The sequence below is a fragment of the Ranitomeya variabilis genome, chromosome 2, assembly GCF_051348905.1.
Source record: "Ranitomeya variabilis isolate aRanVar5 chromosome 2, aRanVar5.hap1, whole genome shotgun sequence".
Taxonomy (NCBI): domain Eukaryota; kingdom Metazoa; phylum Chordata; class Amphibia; order Anura; family Dendrobatidae; genus Ranitomeya; species Ranitomeya variabilis.
Window position 1 is genome coordinate 850,346,777 of NC_135233.1, and position 22,060 is coordinate 850,368,836.

A 22,060-nucleotide genomic window follows, 5' to 3' on the forward strand; every position below is an offset into this window, starting at 1 on the left:
TGGTCATTTGGGTGGTGTGTGATCGTTTTTCTAAAATGGTCCATTTGGTGCCCTTGCCTAAGTTGCCTTCCTCCTCCGAGTTGGTTCCTCTGTTTTTTCAAAATGTGGTTCGTTTGCACGGGATCCCTGAAAATATTGTTTCCGACAGAGGATCCCAGTTTGTGTCTAGATTTTGGCGGACCTTTTGTGCTAAGATGGGCATTAATTTGTCTTTTTCGTCGGCCTTCCATCCTCAGACAAATGGCCAAACCGAGCGCACTAATCAGACTTTGGAAACCTATTTAAGATGTTTTGTTTCTGCTGATCAGGACGACTGGGTGACTTTTTTGCCATTGGCCGAGTTTGCCCTTAATAATCGGGCTAGTTCTGCTACTTTGGTTTCGCCTTTTTTTTGTAATTCAGGGTTTCATCCTCGTTTTTCCTCGGGTCAGGTGGAGTCTTCTGACTGTCCTGGAGTGGATGTTGTGGTGGATAGGTTGCATCAGATTTGGAATCATGTGGTGGACAATTTGAAGCTGTCACAAGAGAAGGCTCAGCGCTTTGCCAACCGCCGTCGCTGTGTGGGTCCCCGACTTCGCGTTGGGGATTTGGTGTGGTTGTCTTCTCGCTTTGTTCCTATGAAGGTCTCCTCTCCTAAGTTTAAGCCTCGGTTTATCGGTCCTTATAAGATTTTGGAAGTCCTTAACCCTGTGTCATTTCATTTGGACCTCCCGGCATCGTTTGCTATTCATAATGTGTTCCATCGGTCGTTGTTGCGGAGGTATGTGGTGCCTGTGGTTCCTTCGGTTGAGCCTCCTGCCCCTGTGCTGGTTGAGGGAGAATTGGAATACGTGGTGGAGAAGATCTTGGATTCTCGTATTTCTAGACGGAGGCTTCAGTATTTGGTTAAGTGGAAAGGTTATGGTCAGGAGGATAATTCCTGGGTTGTCGCCTCTGATGTTCATGCGGCCGATTTGGTTCGTGCCTTCCATGTGGCTCACCCTGATCGCCCTGGGGGTTTTGATGAGGGTTCGGTGACCCCTCCTCAAGGGGGGGGTACTGTTGTGAACTCCGTTTTCAGGCTCCCTCTTGTGGTCACAGATGGTATTGTGTGACTTTGGTTTTTTGGCTCCCCCTGGTGGTTTGGTTTATTATCCTGCGGGTCTGCTGGATCAGCTGCCTCGTTATTCCCCAGGGAGGCTCCTATTTAGCTCTGCTTCACTGCCACTTGTTGCCGGCTGTCAATGTATTCAGTGCTATTCTGATTACTCCTGATTATCTCATTTTCTGCCTCTTCAGGATAAGCTAAGTTCTGTTTGAATATTTTTTGCTCATCTGCCTGCAATATGATTTCTGTGTATGATGAGTCTAGTCCAGCTTGCTAACATGTGATTTCTTTTTGCTGGTAAGCTCTGGGGTACGGAGTTGCTTCCCCCGCACCGTTAGTTGGTGCGGGGGCTCGAACAATCTCTGTGTGGATATTTTGAATATGGTTTTTTATTGACCGCACAGTTTCCTTCCTATTTTCTGCTGTCTAGTATTAGCGGGCCTCATTTGCTAAATCTGATTTCATCTCTGCGTTTGTGCTTTCCCCTTAACTCACCGTTAATATTTGTGGGGGGCTATTCTATATCTTTGGGGTCATTCCACTGAGGCAAGTGAGGACTTACTTTCCCTCCAGGAATAGTCAGTTTCTCAGGCCGTGACGAGACGTCTAGGATTTTTAGGTAACGTTCCACGGCTGCCTATAGTTGTTTGTGGATAGGATCAGGTTGCGGTCAATCTAGTTACCACTTCCCCAGAGCTAGTAGTCTGTTCAGTTACTTAGCTAGTCCGACCGGCGATCCTTGCCACTAGGATCATAACAGGCTATATACTGGTGAATCAAAAGTTTATTGATTGTCCATCAAAAGTTTGTTGGTTATGTTGTTTTACTTGTTAGAAATTTAACTTTTTTTTTAAGCAGCCAGAACGATGCAAAAAATAAATCCAATTCTTCACCTACTGTTGATTTGTTCATGCTGCCACCCCAAGATCGCAGTAAGGCTCTGCTCATATTTATCCTGCACTCTACACTGAGTGCTTAGATTAGGGGTTTCCGTGTAAATTTCTGAAATACCTTATTCGCATGGAACCCCTAGCATAGGATTCCCTATATTGATGCAGTTGAAGTCACTGTTAACTGTCTGGCCTGGCCTCTGTCTGTCTGGATCTGGTGATGTCCCTCTTTTTAAGCGTTCATAAAAGTGCAGTTGGCCACAGTTTGTGCACCTCCGAATAAAAAGGACACCGCTAAACCGAGGCCAGATGGAGTCCAAAGTAACACTATGGACTGTTTATAGTGAATGGATCAGGGGTTTCATCTGAATCATGTCTTTCGGAGATTTAGATCAAAACCTCAATATAAATGCCCAGCATAGAGAGCAGGATAAGTGTGATCCAAAATGTTATGTAAAATGTCCCCAATAAAATGTTAAACTCAATTTAAAAAAAACAAAAAACCAAGTCCCATAGGTGTATCCCACGCTACTGGTTGCTCAAAGGCTCTGAAAAAGAAATCCATCCCAAAAGAAATCCAGCAAATTGTGCATTCTGAAATCCTAATGCCCCCCTTCCTTCTGAGCCCCAGTGTGCCTAAACCACATTTAGTGTCCACATAGTTGGCATTTCTGTAGCAATGAGAGCCGGCTTAATTTGTAGGGTACATGTCTCCAGAAGCCCTAGCTGGGCAAAATGTAGGTGCACTACAATGTATTGTGCACTACAATGTATGGGCTCTACAATGGCAAATTCACAATTTACACTCAGCAACATCCACTACTTCTTCTCTCCTTCGTCTTTCCAGGCATCTAAGCAGTACTGTACAGCCACATATGGGGTATTGTTATGTTTACCAGAAACTATGAAATTAATTTTGTGGCCATTTTAAGCTATTTCCCCATGTGAAAATGTAAAATTTGAAACTAAAACATTTTTTGGAGGTTAAAATGTAACTATTTATTCCTCACTACCCAATGGTAAAAAATTCTGACACACCCCTGGTGAAAATATGATCACTGCTCCCTTAGATAAATTAATTCAGAGGTGTAGCTTGTAAAATGGAATCACTTAAGGGGGGTTCTGCTGTTTTGGCTCATTATGGGTTTTTACAGTGGGTTGTGGCAAAATCTTCACTACAATATGGCGCTTCTTTCATTCTGAGCTCTCCACTGTGCCTGAAAAGTATTTCTTGATTACATGTGGTGTATTGTCGTATTCAGGAGAAATTGCACAACAAACTGTGTGGTACATTTTTTCTTATTAGCCTTTCTAAAAATTAAAAACAACCATTTAGTGGTAAATATATGATTTCTCCTATTTCACCACCTATTGGTAAAAAATTCCGTAAGGCACATGTGGTGTCAACATGTTCACTGCACCTCTAGGTGAATTCATTGGGGGCTGTAGTTTGTAAAAGGGGTCACTTCTGGAAGGGTTCTGCTGTTCAGGCACCTCAGGGGCTCTGCCAATGTGACATGGAACCCTCAAACCATTCCAGCAAAATCTGAACTCCAAAATGGCGCTCCTTCACTTCTGAGCTATGCACTGTGCCTCAAAAGTCATTTATGACCACATATGGAGTATTGACATACTTAGTAGAAATTGTGTAACAAATAGTACCATTCATTTTCTCCTTTTATCCCTTATGAAAATGTAAAACTTGGTGCTACAGCAATAATACAATGGAAACAATGGTAATTTCCCATTGACTCTGCCTGATGTTATACAATTCTGTGAGTGGCCTGAGGGTTACAAATTCTCACAACACACCTAGATGAATTCATCAAGAGGTGTAGTTTCCAAAATGGAGTCATTTGTGGGGTAGGAAAAAGTAGAGGAAAAACGCACTCACCGTCCTTTAAAACATTTCTTCTTGATTGGAAAATTATAATACAGAGTTTGCAGGGGTGAGTGGAATGCTTGCAGTATGACAGCCATTTCTCACTAACTGGTGCTTCAACAGGTCCCTGTGTACACCCCTTAAAGGACGTTGAGTGCGTTTTTTCCTTTACTTTTTCCTGCTATGCTGTTCATGCTATTTCACAAGCACCTGTGTTAATGCAAGGTCGGGTCCCCTGCTTATGCCATGCATTAGGCAGGGTCACACTACTGTAGAATATGGACGAGTGATATGCGAGAAAACATTGCATAGCACTCAGACCAGTGTTAATCTATGGGGCAGTTCACATCACTGTTTATTTTCCCAGGCGTATTCAGCATGCATGTAAAATCACAGCATGCTGCGATTGTCACCGAGACTCGGCCGAGCCTCGCCAATGCAAGCCTATGGGTGCGAGAAAAAAATCGTACAGCACTCGGACAATGCCGGTGTCCTTTGAAAAGCAGCAATTCCTGTGCCGCATACAGTAAAATCACAGTGACAGATTAGAATAGAATAGATAGAATAGGTATATACGCCTAGAATACATAGGTATATAGATGTCAGTGACACATACTATATATATGTATTTATATTACATAGATAGAAGAAAAGCTGGTAATTCATCTGCCGTGTTCTATAAAATCACTGCAGGAGCTGACAGGATAGAAGAGATGGATTACATACAGTAAATACAAGTAGACTAGGTAGATATACAGATGTCAGTGATAAATACAATTAGTACAATGTGTGCAGCTTACTGTACACGTATTTAATTAATAAAAGATTATTTTTTGAAAAAAATAGCAAGGGCTCACGTGCAATTTTCATAACCAGCAGAGGAAAAGTGGACAGCTGGGGGCTGATGTTTATAGCCTGGGAAGGGGGTAATACCCATGGAGCTTCCCAGGCAATTAATATCAGCCCACAGCTGTATAATTCCCCTTTACTGGCTATTAAAATGGGGACCCCCCAAAAAAATGATGTGGAGTCCCCTATAATCAATAACCAGCAAAGGCTATGCAGACAGCTGCAGGCTGATAAAAATAGCCTAGGAAGAGGCCATGGATACTGGCCCCCCGGCTAAAAACATCAGCTCTCAGCTGCCCCAGAAAAGGCGGATCTCTAATATTTGCCAATTCTGGCACCTAGCCTTGCTCTTTCCACTTGCCCTGTAGCGGTGGCAAATGGGGTGATAGTTAGAGGGGTTGATGTCACCTTTGTATTGTCAGGTGACATCAAGCCCAGAGGTTAGTAATGGAGAAGCATCAATAAGACACCTCCATTATTAACCCTTTAGTCACACTGTATGAAAACACAAACACCCAGAAAAAAGTCCTTTAATTGAAAGAATGACACAGTCTCCTTTAATATTCCTAATTAAACCATACTTATGACCTCGCCCATTCTCCCGATGCCCAATGAGCTGGAAAAAAACACAGATGAACACACAATCATAGAATAACAAAGGTCTGAATTCAATCCAATTTTGTTTATCGGATTGCATTAGTCTGATTTCAGTGCAAGTGGGAATGAGCCCTAAAAGGGAGTATCTGTGGATGTTGCAAGCACGCACTTTTGCTGCATATTACCAAGTCATGTGTGGAGTTTTCTGCTGTTTTGGTATGTCAGTGGCTTTTCAAATGTGACATGGCATCCGCAATCTTTTCTAGCTAAATTGCTCTCCAAAATTTAACTAGCTCTCCTTACCTTCCTAGCTCTTCCATGTTCCCAAACCGTAGTTTTATAGCACATATGGGCTATCTGTGTACTCAGCAGTAATTGCACAACAAACTATATAGCCAATTTTTTACTGTTACCCTTGTGAAAATGAAACATTTATAGCTAAAGCAACATTTTTGCTGTAAAACATAAAATTTTACTTTTGTTTCCTTCCACAATGTTTGAAGTCCTGTAAAGCACCTAAAGGGTTGATAAACTTCTTAAATGTGGTTTTGAGCACTTTTAACCCCTTTCTGACCTTAGATGCATAGATACATCTATGGCCGCCTCCCCTTGATTGCTGCGGGCTCCAGTAATGAGCCCGCAACTTTTCAGGCAGATGTCAGCTGATTTAATCAGCTGACATGTGCCCCTAACAGCCACAGGTGGGATCGCGATCCACTAGTTGCTTTTAACATGTTAAATGCCTATGCTGATCTCTTACAGTGACATTTAACATGATCGAGCTGGAAGAGTGTCACTAACAGTGCCAATGAACGCCTGAGTCACATGACCGCAGGTTGCAGATGGGTTGGCATGACAACCCATGGTTTGCAGGAGACCCCTGTGATTGTCATTGCCAGATAGCTATGAGCATCTGACACTCATAGCAGGTGACCACTTTAGCTACACACAGCCCTGCTGAAGCCCTGCTGTCTGCAGCACAGGCGATCGAATGATTGCAGCTTCTAGTCTCCCTCCATGACTATTGAAGCAAGTGAAAGTACAAAAGAAATGTTTTTAAAAATATTCAAAAATATATAAAAGTTTAAATCATTCCCCATTTGCTTCATTCAAAATAAAACAATAACAAAATAAAAAATGCACATATTTAGTATCACTGCTCTCAGCATCAATCGGTAAATGGTGTAATGAGAAAAAAATCAAAACACCAGAATTACGTTTTTTAAAGTGTAATAATGGGAGATAAAAAATCGTATCTAAACCAAAATAGTATCAATAAAAACTTCAGCTTGTCATGCAAAAAATAAGCCCTCACACAGCCCTAGATCACAAAAAATGGAGATGCTACAGGACTCGAAAAATGGTGACTTTATTTTTCTTTTTTGACAAACTTTGGATATTTTTTTCATCACCTAAATAAAAAAGAACCTTTACCTGTTTGATATCTGTAAACTCGTAATCACCTGGAGAATCATAAGGGCAGATCAGTTATAGCATTTAGTGAACATAATTGAAAAAAAAACCCTATTGTGGAATTGCACTTTTTTTTTGCAATTTCTCTGCACCATTCCTCTATGGCAAAACCAATGATGTCTTCAAAAGTACAACTCGTCCCGCAAAAAACGAGCCCTCACACGGTCATATTGAAAAATAAAAAGCTATGGCTCTGGGAAGGAGGGGAGCAAAATATGGAAACTCCGAAATGGAGAAACCCAAGGTGGTGAAGGGGTTAAGGGTGCTATTAAAATACTGTCAATTTGGGGTATTTTCTGTCATATAGGCCCTAAAAGTCACTTTAACTGTGATGTGGTCACTAAAAGAATGGTTTTATAAGCTTTGTTGGAAAAACGAAAACATGATGATCAACTTTTAACTCTTCTAACTTTGTAACATAAAAATATTTTAAAAATGATGATGATCTAAAGTAGACATGTGGTAAATGTTTTTTATTAAGAGGGTTGTACAGTCTAAAATGACAAGTCTGCATTCACTTTATATGACTGCAGACGTATAAATCCCCCCAGTGTACGCACTGTGCACTGTGAGGATTTATCGGTTTCCAACAGGGAAACGAGGGTGATGTATGCGTTATATATAGACTAGGCCAGAAACTGACTAGTGGGCGCTGCCTCGCTCCATACACTTGTATGGAGCAAGGCCGTGCCTTGTCTACTGACACAGCTGTCCAATGGTTGTGGCCTCTCTATACAAGTGTATTGAGCAAGGCCACACCCACTAGTGGGGTTCTTTCTGGGAGTATGGATAAGGCCGGAGTCACACTAGCGAGGAATACGTATGAGTGCTATGTGAGAAAAAAGTTGCAAAGCACTCGGACTGCTGTTAATCTATGGGGCAGCTCCCATCACCGTTATTTTTCTCGGCCGCATTATATGTGCACATGAAATCGCAGCATGCTGCGATTTGCTGCGTATATCGGCCGAGGCTCGCCAATGCAAGTCAATGGATGTGAGAAAAAAAATTTGCACAGCACTCGCACCATGCAAGCGCTGTCCGATTTTTACGCACCAGTGTCCTTTGAAAAGCCTGTAATTCACGTGCGGTGTAGAGTAAAATCACACTGACAGTTAGAATAGAATTGATAGAATAGAAATATACACATGGAATACATACAGTACAGATCAAAAGTTTGGACACACCTTCTCATTCAAAGATTTTTCTGTATTTTCGTTACTATGAAAATTGTACATTCACACTGAGGGCATTAAAACTATGAATTAACACATGTGGAATTATATACTTAACAAAAAAGTGTGAAACAACTGAAACTATGTCTTATATTCTAAGTTCTTCAAAGTAGCCACCTTTTGCTTTGATTACTGCCTTGCACACTCTTGGCATTCTCTTGATGAGCTTCAAGAGGTAGTCACCGGAAATGGTCTTCCAACAGTCTTGAAGGAGTTCCCAGGGATGCTTAGCACTTGTTGGCCCTTTTGCCTTCACTCTGCGGTCCAGCTCACCCCAAACCATCTCAATTGGGTTCAGGTCATCTGGCGTAGCACCCCATTACTCTCTTTCTTGGTCAAATAGTCCTTACACAGCCTGGAGGTGTGTTTGGGGTCATTGTCCTGTTGAAAAATAAATGATGGTCCAACTAAACGCAAACCGGATGGAATAGCATGCCGCTGCAAGATGCTGTGGTTGCTATGTTGGTTCAGTATGCCTTCAATTTTGAATAAACACCTAACAGTGTCAACAGCAAAGAACCCCCACACCTCCTCCTCCATGCTTTACGGTGGGAACCAGGCATGTAGAGTCCATCCGTTCACCTTTTCTGCGTCGCACAAAGACACAGGGTGGAACCAAAGATCTCAAATTTGGACTCATCAGACCAAAGCACAGATTTCCACTGGTCTAATGTTCATTCCCTGTGTTCTTTAGCCCAAACAAGTCTCTTCTGCTTGTTGCCTGTCCTTAGCAGTGGTTTCCTAGCAGCTATTTTACCATGAAGGCCTGCTGCACAAAGTCTCCTCTTAACAGTTGTTGTAGAGATGTGTCTGCTGCTAGAACTCTGTGTGGCATTGACCTGGTCTCTAATCTGCGCTGCTGTTAACCTGCGATTTCTGAGGCTGGTGACTCGGATAAACTTATCCTCAGAAGCAGAGGTGACTCTTGGTCTTCCTTTCCTGGGGCTGTCCTCATATGAGCCAGTTTCTTTGTAGCGCGTGATGGTTTTTGCAACTGCACTTAGGGAAACTTTCAAAGTTTTCCCAATTTTTCGGACTGACTGACCTTCATTTCTTAAAGTAATGATGGCCACTTGTTTTTCTTTACTTAGCTGCTCTTTTCTTGCCATAATACAAATTCTAACAGTCTATTCAGTAGGGCTATCAGCTGTGTATTCACCAGACTTCTGCACAACACAACTGATGCTCCCAACCCCATTTATAAGGCAAGAAATCACACTAATTAAACCTGACAGGGCACACCTGTGAAGTGAAAACCATTTCCGGTGACTACCTCTTGAAGCTCATCAAGAGAAGGCCAAGAGTGTGCAAAGCAGTAATCAAAGCAAAAGGTGTCTACTTTGAAGAACCTAGAATATAAGACATATTTTCAGTTGTTTCACACTTTTTTGTTAAGTATAAAATTCCACATGTGTTAATTCAGCCTGCTTCAGTCTGCTTTTTACATTCGATCCATAGACAATGAAAGGAGTTGTGGTTGAGCACGTGCACCTCCACTCCATTTAGATTTGGTTTTGCAGATACTAGTTCTCAAGATTTCAGAGCCTATTTCTTACTATCAATAGGGGTCTCCTTGGTCGCAATTCCCGAAATCTCAAACATACCCTCTATCCTATAGTTGGGATATGGTTAGGGAATAAGTGTAAGCTTTAGGAATGATCTTCTAATCTCCGTAAAACAAGTCACTTGAATATTCAAAAATTGTAAAGTATTAATTGAGACCTTTATGCATGTTAACCTTATATAAGTAAACTTTAAATTGTTGGGTCATAAAAAACTAAGATGTATTCTGACTAGGCAATTTTCTTTATCAGAGAATGTAATACACATTATTCTTACCTTTTCTGCTTAATAACAGAACCCGATCTAGTGAAGAACCTGATGACTGGGATCATCACGACCACTTCTATATCTCTGAGCTGGGATAAACCAGATGGAAATGCAAGTTCTTATGAAATCCAGATTTTGGGAGAACCAACTTTCAATAAAACTGTGACTTCAACGTCTGATACAATTGGAAGCCTGACACCGGGGAATTATTACACATTGCTGGTCACTGCTGTTGTTGGGGAAAATGATGTGACAGGAGCCAGTTCAGAAATATTTGAGTACACAAGTGAGTATTTCTTATATTGAGAAACTGAAATTCTGTATATTGTATGTACAGAATATTTCTACCCTCGATGGAACCAAAAGCCATATATTATTGAATTAGAAGTTTATTGATCAGACTATAAAATATTGGAAGCTGAAAAGCTGCAATGCAATCTTACTAGGTAAACTTTCTTATAGAACCTAGAGTTTGACATTATTTATATATGTGTGTTTCATAAAGGACCTGAAGTAGTAAAGAACCTGATGACTGGGATCATCACCACCACTTCTATATCCCTGAGCTGGGAGAAGCCAGATGGAAATGCAAGTTCTTATGAAATCCAGATTCTGGGAAATCCATTTTTTTATAAAACTGTGACCTCAACATCTGACACAATTGAAGGCCTGACACCAGGGAATTATTACACATTGCTGGTCACTGCTGTTGTTGGGGACAATAATGTGACAGGAAACAGTTCAGAAATATCTGTGTATGCAAGTGAGTGTTTCTTATATTCAGAATTTGAAATTGTATATATTGTATGTAGAGAATATTTTTACTCTAGATGGAACCAAGGGTCATATACAGTGGCATGTAAAAGTGTGAGCACCCCTGATTAAAATTACTGTTATTGTGAACAGTTAATCAAGTGAAATGGTCTCTAAAAACCCAAATGTTAAAGATGACACATTTGGCATATTTTCGGCAAAAAAAAAATATTTTCATCATTTACTGTTTAAATATTAAAAAAAGACAAATAGACCCATGCAAATGTTTGTGCACCCCGCATGCTTAGTGCCTAGTAGCACCCCCTTTTGAAAGTATCACAGCTTGAAAACTCTTTTTGCAGCCAGGCAAGAGTCTTTCAATTCTTGTTTGAGGAATTTTCATCCATTCTTCCTTGGAAAAAATCTTTCAGTTCTGTGAGATTCCTGGGTAGTCTTGCAGTTACTGCTATTTTGAGATCTAGCCACAGATTTTCAGTGCAGTTCAGATCAGGGGACTGTGTGTTAGGGGTGGCAGATTGCACTAAATAAATTTAATAAATAAGTGCAATCGCAACCTGGGGTCCACTGTGCAGAGATGTAAAACTGCAGCTAATGTGAACAATGGCGGAGCACACAGACAATGACGAATGGCGAATCCATACAGACAAACTCCTCTCCGGGGGTGCCGGAATTCTAACAGCTTACCACCAACCCTGAGCACATGCTGACAAAGACCACACTGTTGCAATGTCACATTCTCACATGGCAACAGGTTGATACTAGCACAACAGCGTGCATCTCTGAGAGCCTTTTATACATTAAGATCAAGTCCAGTCAGACAGGACCTTGCCCGCAGACCAATCCGGAGCTGCCACATCACCAGAGCAGCTGACAACCGACCACCAATGAGACGTCACCACATAACGAGCATGCTCAGTGGAGTGATTTCTGGACTTAGTCTCCAGAGCAATTGTTCATCGCTGCTTACCGCTGCGTACCATAGGCTTGTCTAAAGAGCCAGCAGTAACCAGACAATTAGCACAAGCCTGAACAAGACGCTGGGACCGATGTCTATGCTCAGCAGCATCCGCAGCGGCCAAAACTGGATGGGAGACTGCAGATGCAGGCAAGGCTTGGGATCTACCCCATGCAGCAGGAGAATCGTGGTGCCTAACACTGTGAAAGCCATTGTAAAACCTTCAGCTTGTGCCTTTTAACCCCTTCACCCCGAAGCCTGTTTTCACCTAACTGACATGGCCAATTTTTACAATTCTGACCACTGTCACTTTATGAGGTCATAACTCTGAAACGCTTCAACGGATCTTGGTGATTCTGAGATTGTTTTCTCGTGACATATTGTACTTTATGATAGTGGTAAAACTTCTTCGATATGACTTGCATTTATTTGTGAAAAAACCAGAAATTTGTCGAAAATTATGAAAATTTCGCAATTTTCAAATTTTTCGTTTTTATGCCCTTAAATTAGAGAGTTATATCACATAATATAGTTAATAAACAACATTTCCCACATGTCTGCTTTACATCAGCACAATTTTGGAAACATAATTTTTTTTTGTTAGGGAGTTATAAGGGTTAAAAGTTGAAAAGCGATTTCTCATTTTTGCAACAAAATTTGCAAAACCATTTTTTTTACGGACCACCTCACACTTGAAGTGACTTTGAGGGGTCTATATGACAGAAAATGCCCAAAAGTGACACCATTCTAAAAACTGCACCCTGAAGGTACTCAAAACCACATTAAAAAAGTTTATTAACCCTTCAGGTGCTTCACAGGAATTTTTGGAATGTTTAAAAAAAATTGAACATTTAACTTTTTTTTCACAAAATTTTTACTTCAGATCCAATTTGTTTTATTTTACCAAGGGTAACAGGAGAAACTGGACCAAAAATGTCATTGTACAATTTGTCCTGAGTACGCCGATACCCCACATGTTGGGGTAAACCATTGATTGGGCACATGGCAGAGCTCGGAAGGGAAGGAGCGCCATTTGACTTTTCAATGCAAAATTGTCTGGAATTGAGATCGGAACCCATGCCGTGTTTGGAGAGCCCCTGACGTGCCTAAACAGTGGAAACCCCCACAAGTGACACCATTTTGGAAAGTAGACCTTCTAAGGAACTAATCTAGATGTGTGGTGAGCACTTTGAACCTCCAAGTGCTTCACAGAAGTTTATAATGTAGAGCCGTAAAAAAAAAAATTAATATTAATTTTCACAAAAAATGATCTTTTTGCCCCAAATTTTTTATTTTCCCAAGGGTAGCAGGATAAATTGGACCCCAAAAATTGTTGTGCAATTTGTCCTGAGTACGCTGATACTTCATATATGGGGATAAACCACTGTTTGGGCGCATGGCAGAGCTCGGAAGGGAAGGAGCGCCATTTGACTTTTCAATGCAAAATTGGCTGGAATTGAGATCGGAACCCATGTCGTGTTTGGAGAGCCCCTGACGTGCCTAAACAGTGGAAACCCCCACAAGTGACACCATTTTGGAAAGAAGACCCCTTAATGAACTTATCTAGATGTGTGGTGAGCACTTTGAACCTCCAAGTGCTTCACAGAAGTTTATAATGTAGAGCCGTAAAAAAAAATTAATATTAATTTTCACAAAAATTATTTTTTGCCCCAAATTTTTTATTTTCCCAAGGGTAGCAGGATAAATTGGACCCCAAAAGTTGTTGTGCAATTTGTCCTGAGTACGCTGATACTTCATATATGGGGATATACCACTGTTTGGGCGCATGGCAGAGCTCGGAAGGGAAGGAGCGCCATTTGACTTTTCAATGCAAAATTGTCTGGAATTGAGATCGGAACCCATGTCGTGTTTGGAGAGCCCCTGACGTGCCTAAACAGTGGAAACCCCCTCAAGTGACACCATTTTGGAAAGTAGACCCTCTAAGGAACTAATCTAGATGTGTGGTGAGCACTTTGAACCTCCAAGTGCTTCACAGAAGTTTATAATGTAGAGCCGTAAAAAAAAATTAATATTAATTTTCACAAAAAATGATCTTTTTGCCCCAAATTTTTTATTTTCCCAAGGGTAGCAGGATAAATTGGACCCCAAAATTTGTTGTGCAATTTGTCCTGAGTACGCTGATACTTCATATATGGGGATAAACCACTGTTTGGGCGCATGGCAGAGCTCGGAAGGGAAGGAGCGCCATTTGACTTTTCAATGCAAAATTGGCTGGAATTGAGATCGGAACCCATGTCGTGTTTGGAGAGCCCCTGACGTGCCTAAACAGTGGAAACCCCCTCAAGTGACACCATTTTGGAAAGAAGACCCCCTAAGGAACTTATCTAGATGTGTGGTGAGCACTTTTAACCCCCAATTGTTTCACTAAAGTTTAGAATGTAGCGCTATGAAAATTAAAAAATAATTTTTTCTTTCCACTAAATGATGTTTTAGCCCGCAATTTTTTTCCCCAAGGGTAACAGGAGAAATTGGACCACAAAAGTTGTTGTCCAATTTGTCCTGAGTACGCTGATACCCCATATGTGGGGGGGAACCACTGTTTGTGCGCACGGCAGAGATCGGAAGGGAAGGAGCGCCGTTTGAAATGCAGACTTAGATGGATTGGTCTGCAGGTGTCTTGTTGCATTTGCAGAGCCCCTGATGTACCTAAACAGTAGAAACCCCCCACAAGTGACCCCATATTGGAAACTAGACCCCCAACAGAACTTATCTAGATGTGTTGTGAGAACTTTGAACCCCCAAGTGTTTCACTACAGTTTATAACGCAAAGCCGCGAAAATAAAAAATATATTTTTTTCCACGAAAATTATATTTTAGCCCCCACGTTTTTATTTTCCCAAGGGTAAGGCTGGTTTCACACTTGCGTTTTTATCTAAATGCGTTTTTTTAAAAACGCATGTGTGAAAAAACACATGTAAACGCGGTAAAACGCATGCGTTTTTTAGACGCATGCGTTTTTATAGAAAAACACAAGAAAACGAGAAAAAAACAAAAAACCCTAACCCTACCCCTAACCCTAACCTGAAATACGTGGCACTGAAATACGTGGCACTGAAATACGTTTATATACGTATATACGTATATAAGTGCCACGATATTTCAGTGGCCACGTATTTAAGTGCCACGTATATAAGTGCCACATATGTAAGTGCCACGTATATAAGTGCCACGTATATAAGTGCCACATATACACTCACCGGCCACTTTATTAGGTACACCATGCTAGTAACGGGTTGGACCCCTTTTGCCTTCAGAACTGCCTCAATTCTTCGTGGCATAGATTCAACAAGGTGCTGGAAGCATTCCTCAGAGATTTTGGTCCATATTGACATGATGGCATCACACAGTTGCCGCAGATTTGTCGGCTGCACATCCCAAAGATGCTCCATACAAGGCAGGATGGATCCATGCTTTCATGTTGTTTACGCCAAATTCTGACCCTACCATCCGAATGTCGCAGCAGAAATCGAGACTCATCAGACCAAGCAACGTTTTTCCAATCTTCTACTGTCCAATTTCGATGAGCTTGTACAAATTGTAGCCTCAGTTTCCTGTTCTTAGCTGAAAGGAGTGGTACCCGGTGTGGTCTTCTGCTGCTGTAGCCCATCTGCCTCAAAGTTCGACGCACTGTGCGTTCAGAGATGCTCTTAGGCCTACCTTGGTTGTAACGGGTGGCGATTTGAGTCACTGTTGCCTTTCTATCAGCTCGAACCAGTCTGCCCATTCTCCTCTGACCTCTGGCATCAACAAGGCATTTCCGCCCACAGAACTGCCGCTCACTGGATTTTTTTTCTTTTTCGGACCATTCTCTGTAAACCCTAGAGATGGTTGTGCGTGAAAATCCCAGTAGATCAGCAGTTTCTGAAATACTCAGACCAGCCCTTCTGGCACCAACAACCATGCCACGTTCAAAGGCACTCAAATCACCTTTCTTCCCCATACTGATGCTCGGTTTGAACTGCAGGAGATTGTCTTGACCATGTCTACATGTCTAAATGCACTGAGTTGCCGCCATGTGATTGGCTGATTAGAAATTAAGTGTTAACAAGAAGTTGGACAGGTGTACCTAATAAAGTGGCCAGTGAGTGTATAAGTGCCACGTATTTCACGTAAATGCCACGATATTTCAGTGCCACATATTTCACTGAAATATCGTGGCACTTAAATACGTGGCACTGAAATATCGTGGCACTGAAAGACGTGGCACTGAAATATCGTGGCACTGAAATATCGTGGCACTGAAATACGTGGCACTGAAATATCGTGGCACTGAAAGACGTGGCACTGAAATACGTGGCACTGAAATTGGTGGCACTGAAATATCGTGGCACTGAAATACGTGGCACTATGACTGTCAGAAAATGTTCATTAAACGGTTAAGGGTGAGTTTAGGGGTAGGGTTAGGGTTAGGGTTTGGATCCCTTTATCACCTTGATGGTGGTGGGTGACTTTTCAGTGTGTGTTCTGTTTTTTTTCTATAAAAACGCATGCGTTTTTAACGCAAACGCGTTGAGATCGGATGCCATGTCGCGTTTGGAGAGCCCCTGATGTGCCTAAACAGTGAAAACTCCCCAATTCTAACTGAAACCCCAACCCTAACCCCAGCCCTAACCCTAGCCCTAACCCCAACCCTAACCCTAGCCCTAACCCTAGTCCTAACCCTAGCGCTACTTTCACACTAGCGTTTTTTTGCATACGTCGCAATGCGTCGTTTTGGCGAAAAAACGCATCCTGCAAAGTCATCTGCAGGATGCGTTTTTTCCCCATAGACTAACATTAGCGACATATTGACACACGTCGCAAGCGTCGTGCGACGGTTGCGTCGTGTTGTGGCGGACCGCCGGCAGCAACAAACGTTACATGTAACTTTTTTTGTGCCGACGGTCCACCATTTCCGACCGCGCATGCGCGGCTGGAACTCCGCCCCCACCTCCCCGCACCTCACAATGGGGCAGCGGATGCGTGGAAAAACAGCATCCGCTGCCCCCGTTGTGCAGCGCTTGCACAGTATGCGTCGGTATGTCGGGCCGACGCAGCGCGACGGCTCCGTACTGACGCTAGTGTGAAAGTAGCCTAACGGGAAAATGGAAATAAATATATTTTTTAAAATTGTATTATTTTTCCCTAACTAAGGGGGTGATGAAGGGGGATTTGATTTACTTTTATAGTGGGTTTATTAGCGGATTTTTATGATTGGCAGCCGTCACACACTAAAAGACGCTTTTTATTGCAAAAAATAGTTTTTGCATCACCACATTTTGAGAGCTATAATTTTTCCAGATTTTGGTCCACAGAGTCATGTGAGATCTTGTTTTTTGCGGGACGAGTTGACGTTTTTATTGGTACCATTTTCAGGTACATGACATTTTTTGATCGCTTTTTATTCCGATTTTTGGGAGGCGGAATGAACAAAAATCAGCAATTCCTGAAATTCTTTTAGGGGGGCGTTTATACCGTTCCGCGTTTGGTAAAAAGGATAAAGCAGTTTTATTCTTCGGATCAGTACGATTACAGTGATACCTCATTTATGTAATTTTTTTATGTTTTGGCGCTTTTACACAATAAAAACTATTTTATATAAAAAAATAATTTTTTGCATCGCTTTATTCTGAGAGCTATAACTTTTTTATTTTTCTGCTGATGACGCTGTATGGCAGCTTTTTTTTTGCGGGACAAGATGACGTTTTCAGCGGTACCATACTTATTTATATCCGTCTTTTTGATCACGTGTTATTCCACTTTTTGTTTGGCGGTATGAGAATAAAGCGTTGTTTTTTGCCTCGTTTTTTTTTTTTTTTTTACGGTGTTCACTGAAGGGGTTAACTAGTGATATAGTTTTATAGGTGGGGTCGTTACGGACGTGGCTATACCAAATATGTGTACTTTTATTGTGTGATTTTTTTTTTATTTAGATAAAGAAATGTATTTATGGGAATTTTTTTTTTTTTCTTTATTTAGGAATTTTTTTTTATTTTTTTTTTACACATGTGGAAATTTTTTTTTTTTACTTTTTTACTTTGTCCCAGGAGGGGACATCACAGATCGGTGATCAGACAGTGTGCACAGCACTCTGTCTGATCACCGATGTGACAGGCACGTTCCACAGGCTTGCCGGCGCCTGCTATGAGGATTCTCAGCAGACGCCGGCAAGCAGGGTCATCTCATGACCCGGAAGGAGTCCCGTGGCCATCTTGGATCCGGGGACTCCTTCCAGGTCACCGGAGCAGCGCGATCTCATCGCGTTGCTCCGGTGGGAGAGCGCAGGGAGCCCCCGTCCCTGCGCGATCCCCCTCTATGCCGCTGTCACTATTGACAGCGGCATCAGAGGGGTTAAATGCCCGCGATCGGCGATAGTGCCGATCGTGGGCATTGCTGCGGGGTGTCAGCTGTCATATACAGCTGACACCCGCACCCGATCACCGCGGCGCTCAGCGCGAGACCGCGGTGATCGAGCCGCCGTACTAGTACTGCGGCTGTCAGTAATGCAGTGCCGGCAGCGCAGTACTAGTACGGCGCATGTCGGGAAGGGGTTAAGGTAGTCTATTGTGGATTTTGATGTTTGTTTATGATCATTGCTAGAGATGAGCGAGCACCAAAATGCTCAGATGCTCGTTACTTGAGCTGAACAATTCCTAATGCTCAGGTGCTTGTTTCGAGTTATGAGTATAATGGGAGTCAATTGCAAATCTGAGCATTTTTCCGGCAGACCCTACAAGGAGGTCTGGGGGCAGAGAAAATTTAGAAATTTTCTGCGGAATTTGTATCACCTTGCATTTCCTAATGATGATTGTGAAAAAGCCATAACCCTAACAGGCTAATTAAGGTCTTAAACCTTGGTCAAAGTTATCTAAGAGCACAAATCTCCAAGTGTACCAAAACATTTGCATTAGCCCATTTTCTTTTATGTAATTTTTAAAATGAAAAAAAAAAGACATTTTTTCTTTGCCTAAAATACAGAGAAAATGTGTCATCTTTAGGCCTTTTAGAGATCATTTCATCTTCAACTAATAATTAATAATAATAATAATAATAATAATAATAACTAGCATAAGTGTTCACAATAACAGACATTTTGACTAGGAGTGCCTGAACTTTTACATGCCACACTGTAACATAAGAGCCTCGTTATTATTAGAATCGGTAAAGTTCTCCTTCGACACAATCCCAGATGTCTCAAACTTATCCACTATCCTTTGACCGGGGATATGGTCAGGTGATGACTTTAGATCTTGGGGATACTCAATTAACTTCCAAACAAAAGAATTGCTTAAATCTTTAAGAAATATAAATTTCTGAGTTGTGATCTTTATGTATCTTAAATTAGGTAAACTTTAAATTGTTGGATCTTACAAAACTAAAATATATTCTGACCAGGCAAATTTCTTTATCAGATAATGTTATACACATTATTCTTAACTTTTTTACTCACTAATAGAACCTGATCTAGTGAAGAACCTAATGATAGGGATCACCACCACCACTTCTATATCTCTGAACTGGGAGAAACCAGATGGAAATGCAAGTTCTTATGAAATCCAGATTCTGGGAGATCCAACTTTCAATAAAACCATGACAACAACTTCTTATACAATTGAAAGCCTGACACCGGGGAATTATTACACATTGCTGGTCTCTGCTGTTGTTGGGGAAAATAATGTGACAGGAAATAGTTCAGCAATATTTGTGTATACAAGTAAGTACCTTTATGAAACTGTAAAACGTTGGAACATTAACGCTGCAAAACAGTCGGTCTACAGGGTGTCCCTAGAGTCTGGACACATAGGAATTCTCAATAACGATAATTTTAATTAATTTAATTAACTATAATAGAATTTTACAAAGTGCATCAACTTTTGCATCACAAATGACGGAAATCATATTTAAAAAGATATTTAATATTCCAATTGAATAAAATGTTAACAAATTTCATTTCTTGAAAATATGTATTTTTGCCTATATGTCCTATGTTTCAAGACTTTAGAGACACCCTGTACATTAGTTTCTTCATGAGTGCACCAGACCATAGGGTAATACCTTTATAAAAAGATATGTTAGATAGAGGAAATGTGCTCACCTGAGTGAGTTGTGCAGATTGAGAATGAACTCCACCAGGATGCTTGAAGTTAAATACAATTCATGGTTTGAGCTACGCTAAACAAACTGATGATTTTGGTTAATACAGAGCAAACTGTGAATTGTCTTTACCTTGAAAACGTAAAAATTTACATTATTTATATATTTTCTGTTTCATTATAGAACCTGAGGTAGTGAAGAACCTGATGACTGGGGTCATCACCACCACTTCTTTATCTGTGAGCTGGGAGAAGCCAGATGGAAATGCAAGTTCTTATGAAATCCAGATTCTGGGAGAACCAACTGTGGAAAAATTTGTGACTTTAGCTTCTGACGTAATTGATGGCCTAATACCCGGGAATTATTACACATTGCTGGTCACTGCTGTTGTTGGGGGGAATAATGTGACTGGGAATAGTACAGAAATATCTGTGTATACAAGTGAGTATTTCTATGAAACTAGACATTTTTAGTTGACATCTTTCAGTATTTACCTCATAATGAAATACTGAACCACGAGAAGCTGCAATATATTCTCATCATGAGAATTTCTGTATAAATTCTACTGTTGGTTAGTATTTATATATTTTCTGTTGTATACCAGAGCCTGAAGGAGTGAAGAACCTGATGACTGGGGTCATCACCACCACTTCTATATCTCTAAGCTGGGCAAAGCCAGATGGAAATGCAAGTTCTTATGAAATCCAAATTCTAGGAGAACCAACTTTCAATAAAACTGTGACTTCAACTTCTAATATAATTGAAGGCCTGACACCGGGGAATTATTACACATTGCTGGTCACTGCTGTTGTTGGGGAGAATAATGTGACGGGGAACAGTACAGAAATATCTGTGTATACAAGTGGGTATTTCTATGAAACTAGACATTTTTAGTTGACATTTTTCAGTATTTACCTCATAATGAAATATTGAAACACGAGAAGCTGCAATATATTCTGATCATGAAAATTTCTGTATAAATTCTACTGTTGGTTAGTATTTATATATTTTCTGTTGTATACCAGAGCCTGAAGGAGTGAAGAACCTGATGGCTGGGATCATCACCACCACTTCTATATCTCTAAGCTGGGCAAAGCCAGATGGAAATGCAAGCTCTTATGAAATCCAAATTCTAGGAGAACCAACTTTCAATAAAACTGTGACTTCAACTTCTGATACAATTGAAGGCCTGACACCGGGGAATTATTACACATTGCTGGTCACTGCTGTTGTTGGGGAGAATAATGTGACTGGGAACAGTACAGAAATATCTGTATATACAAGTGGGTATTTCTATGAAACTAGACATTTTTAGTTGACATCTTTCAGTATTTACCTCATAACGAAATATTGAACCACGAGAAGCTGCAATATATTCTTATCATGAAAATTTCTGTATAAATTCTACTGTTGGTTAGTATTTATATATTTTCTGTTGTATACCAGAGCCTGAAGGAGTTAAGAACCTGATGGCTGGGATCATCACCACCACTTCTATATCTCTAAGCTGGGCAAAGCCAGATGGAAATGCAAGCTCTTATGAAATCCAAATTCTAGGAGAACCAACTTTCAATAAAACTGTGACTTCAACTTCTGATACAATTGAAGGCCTGACACCGGGGAATTATTACACATTGCTGGTCACTGCTGTTGTTGGGGAGAATAATGTGACCGGAAACATTGCAGAAATATCTGTGTATACAAGTGAGTTTTCATTATATTTAAATTTTCATATTTTATGTATTTTCAAGTGTTTTTTTGCGGAAGACAGATCAGTAGCTATGTACTAGTAATTCAGAACTGAATGATAACCAACTTGCAAAATTGTATTTCTTTAACTGAACACATTTTGACATGTTTCTGATTTTTTGTTGCAGCAGCAATTCTTGTAAAATTTACATAAGGTTGTTCCGCCATATTGAGTGTCACAATTTAATTAGCTTTTCAGAAAGTGATCAGGAACTCTTTTTTCATGGTATGTTTAAAAAGGTCCTAAACATTAGACTATCACAACTTTATAGAAGGGTAATATGAAGATAAATTGGTCAAATTTTTCTCCCGCGCTGCAACTACCAGTGATGACTTGCAATCTATGGAAAAATCTGTATAAATCTGATGAATTACTTTGTAGCTCCAATATAAGATGACAATGCATTTTTCCAACTCTAAAATAAGTTTCGTCAGTGTTTTTGATCAGAGTTCCATCATAGTTCAATCAGTAAGTTTTTACTATCAGAGTTTGGTTAGAATTTTAGCAGTTTTACGAGGATCCCCCAAAATGGATCAAGGTTTCTCAAGCTTATGTTCCATCAAATGGTCTGTGAGAAATGCACAGCATACAGATAGCATCAAAACGGTGTCTAGTCTTCTCATGGGTTCCTAAACTTGTATTGATGA

At 40.8% G+C, this 22,060-nt stretch overlaps 1 protein-coding gene across 1 annotated transcript in view; it reads left to right on the top strand.

Annotated features, from left to right (window-relative positions):
- Positions 1-22,060, top strand: part of LOC143808017 (tenascin-X-like) — a 332,081-nt gene that overhangs the window by 29,841 nt on the left and 280,180 nt on the right. Inside the window, exons 5-11 of the mRNA XM_077290219.1 lie at positions 9,869-10,126; positions 10,346-10,603; positions 19,026-19,283; positions 19,847-20,104; positions 20,268-20,525; positions 20,689-20,946; positions 21,110-21,367. Of these exons, the coding sequence (XP_077146334.1) occupies positions 9,869-10,126; positions 10,346-10,603; positions 19,026-19,283; positions 19,847-20,104; positions 20,268-20,525; positions 20,689-20,946; positions 21,110-21,367 (1,806 nt within the window). The remainder of the gene's footprint in view (positions 1-9,868; positions 10,127-10,345; positions 10,604-19,025; positions 19,284-19,846; positions 20,105-20,267; positions 20,526-20,688; positions 20,947-21,109; positions 21,368-22,060) is intronic.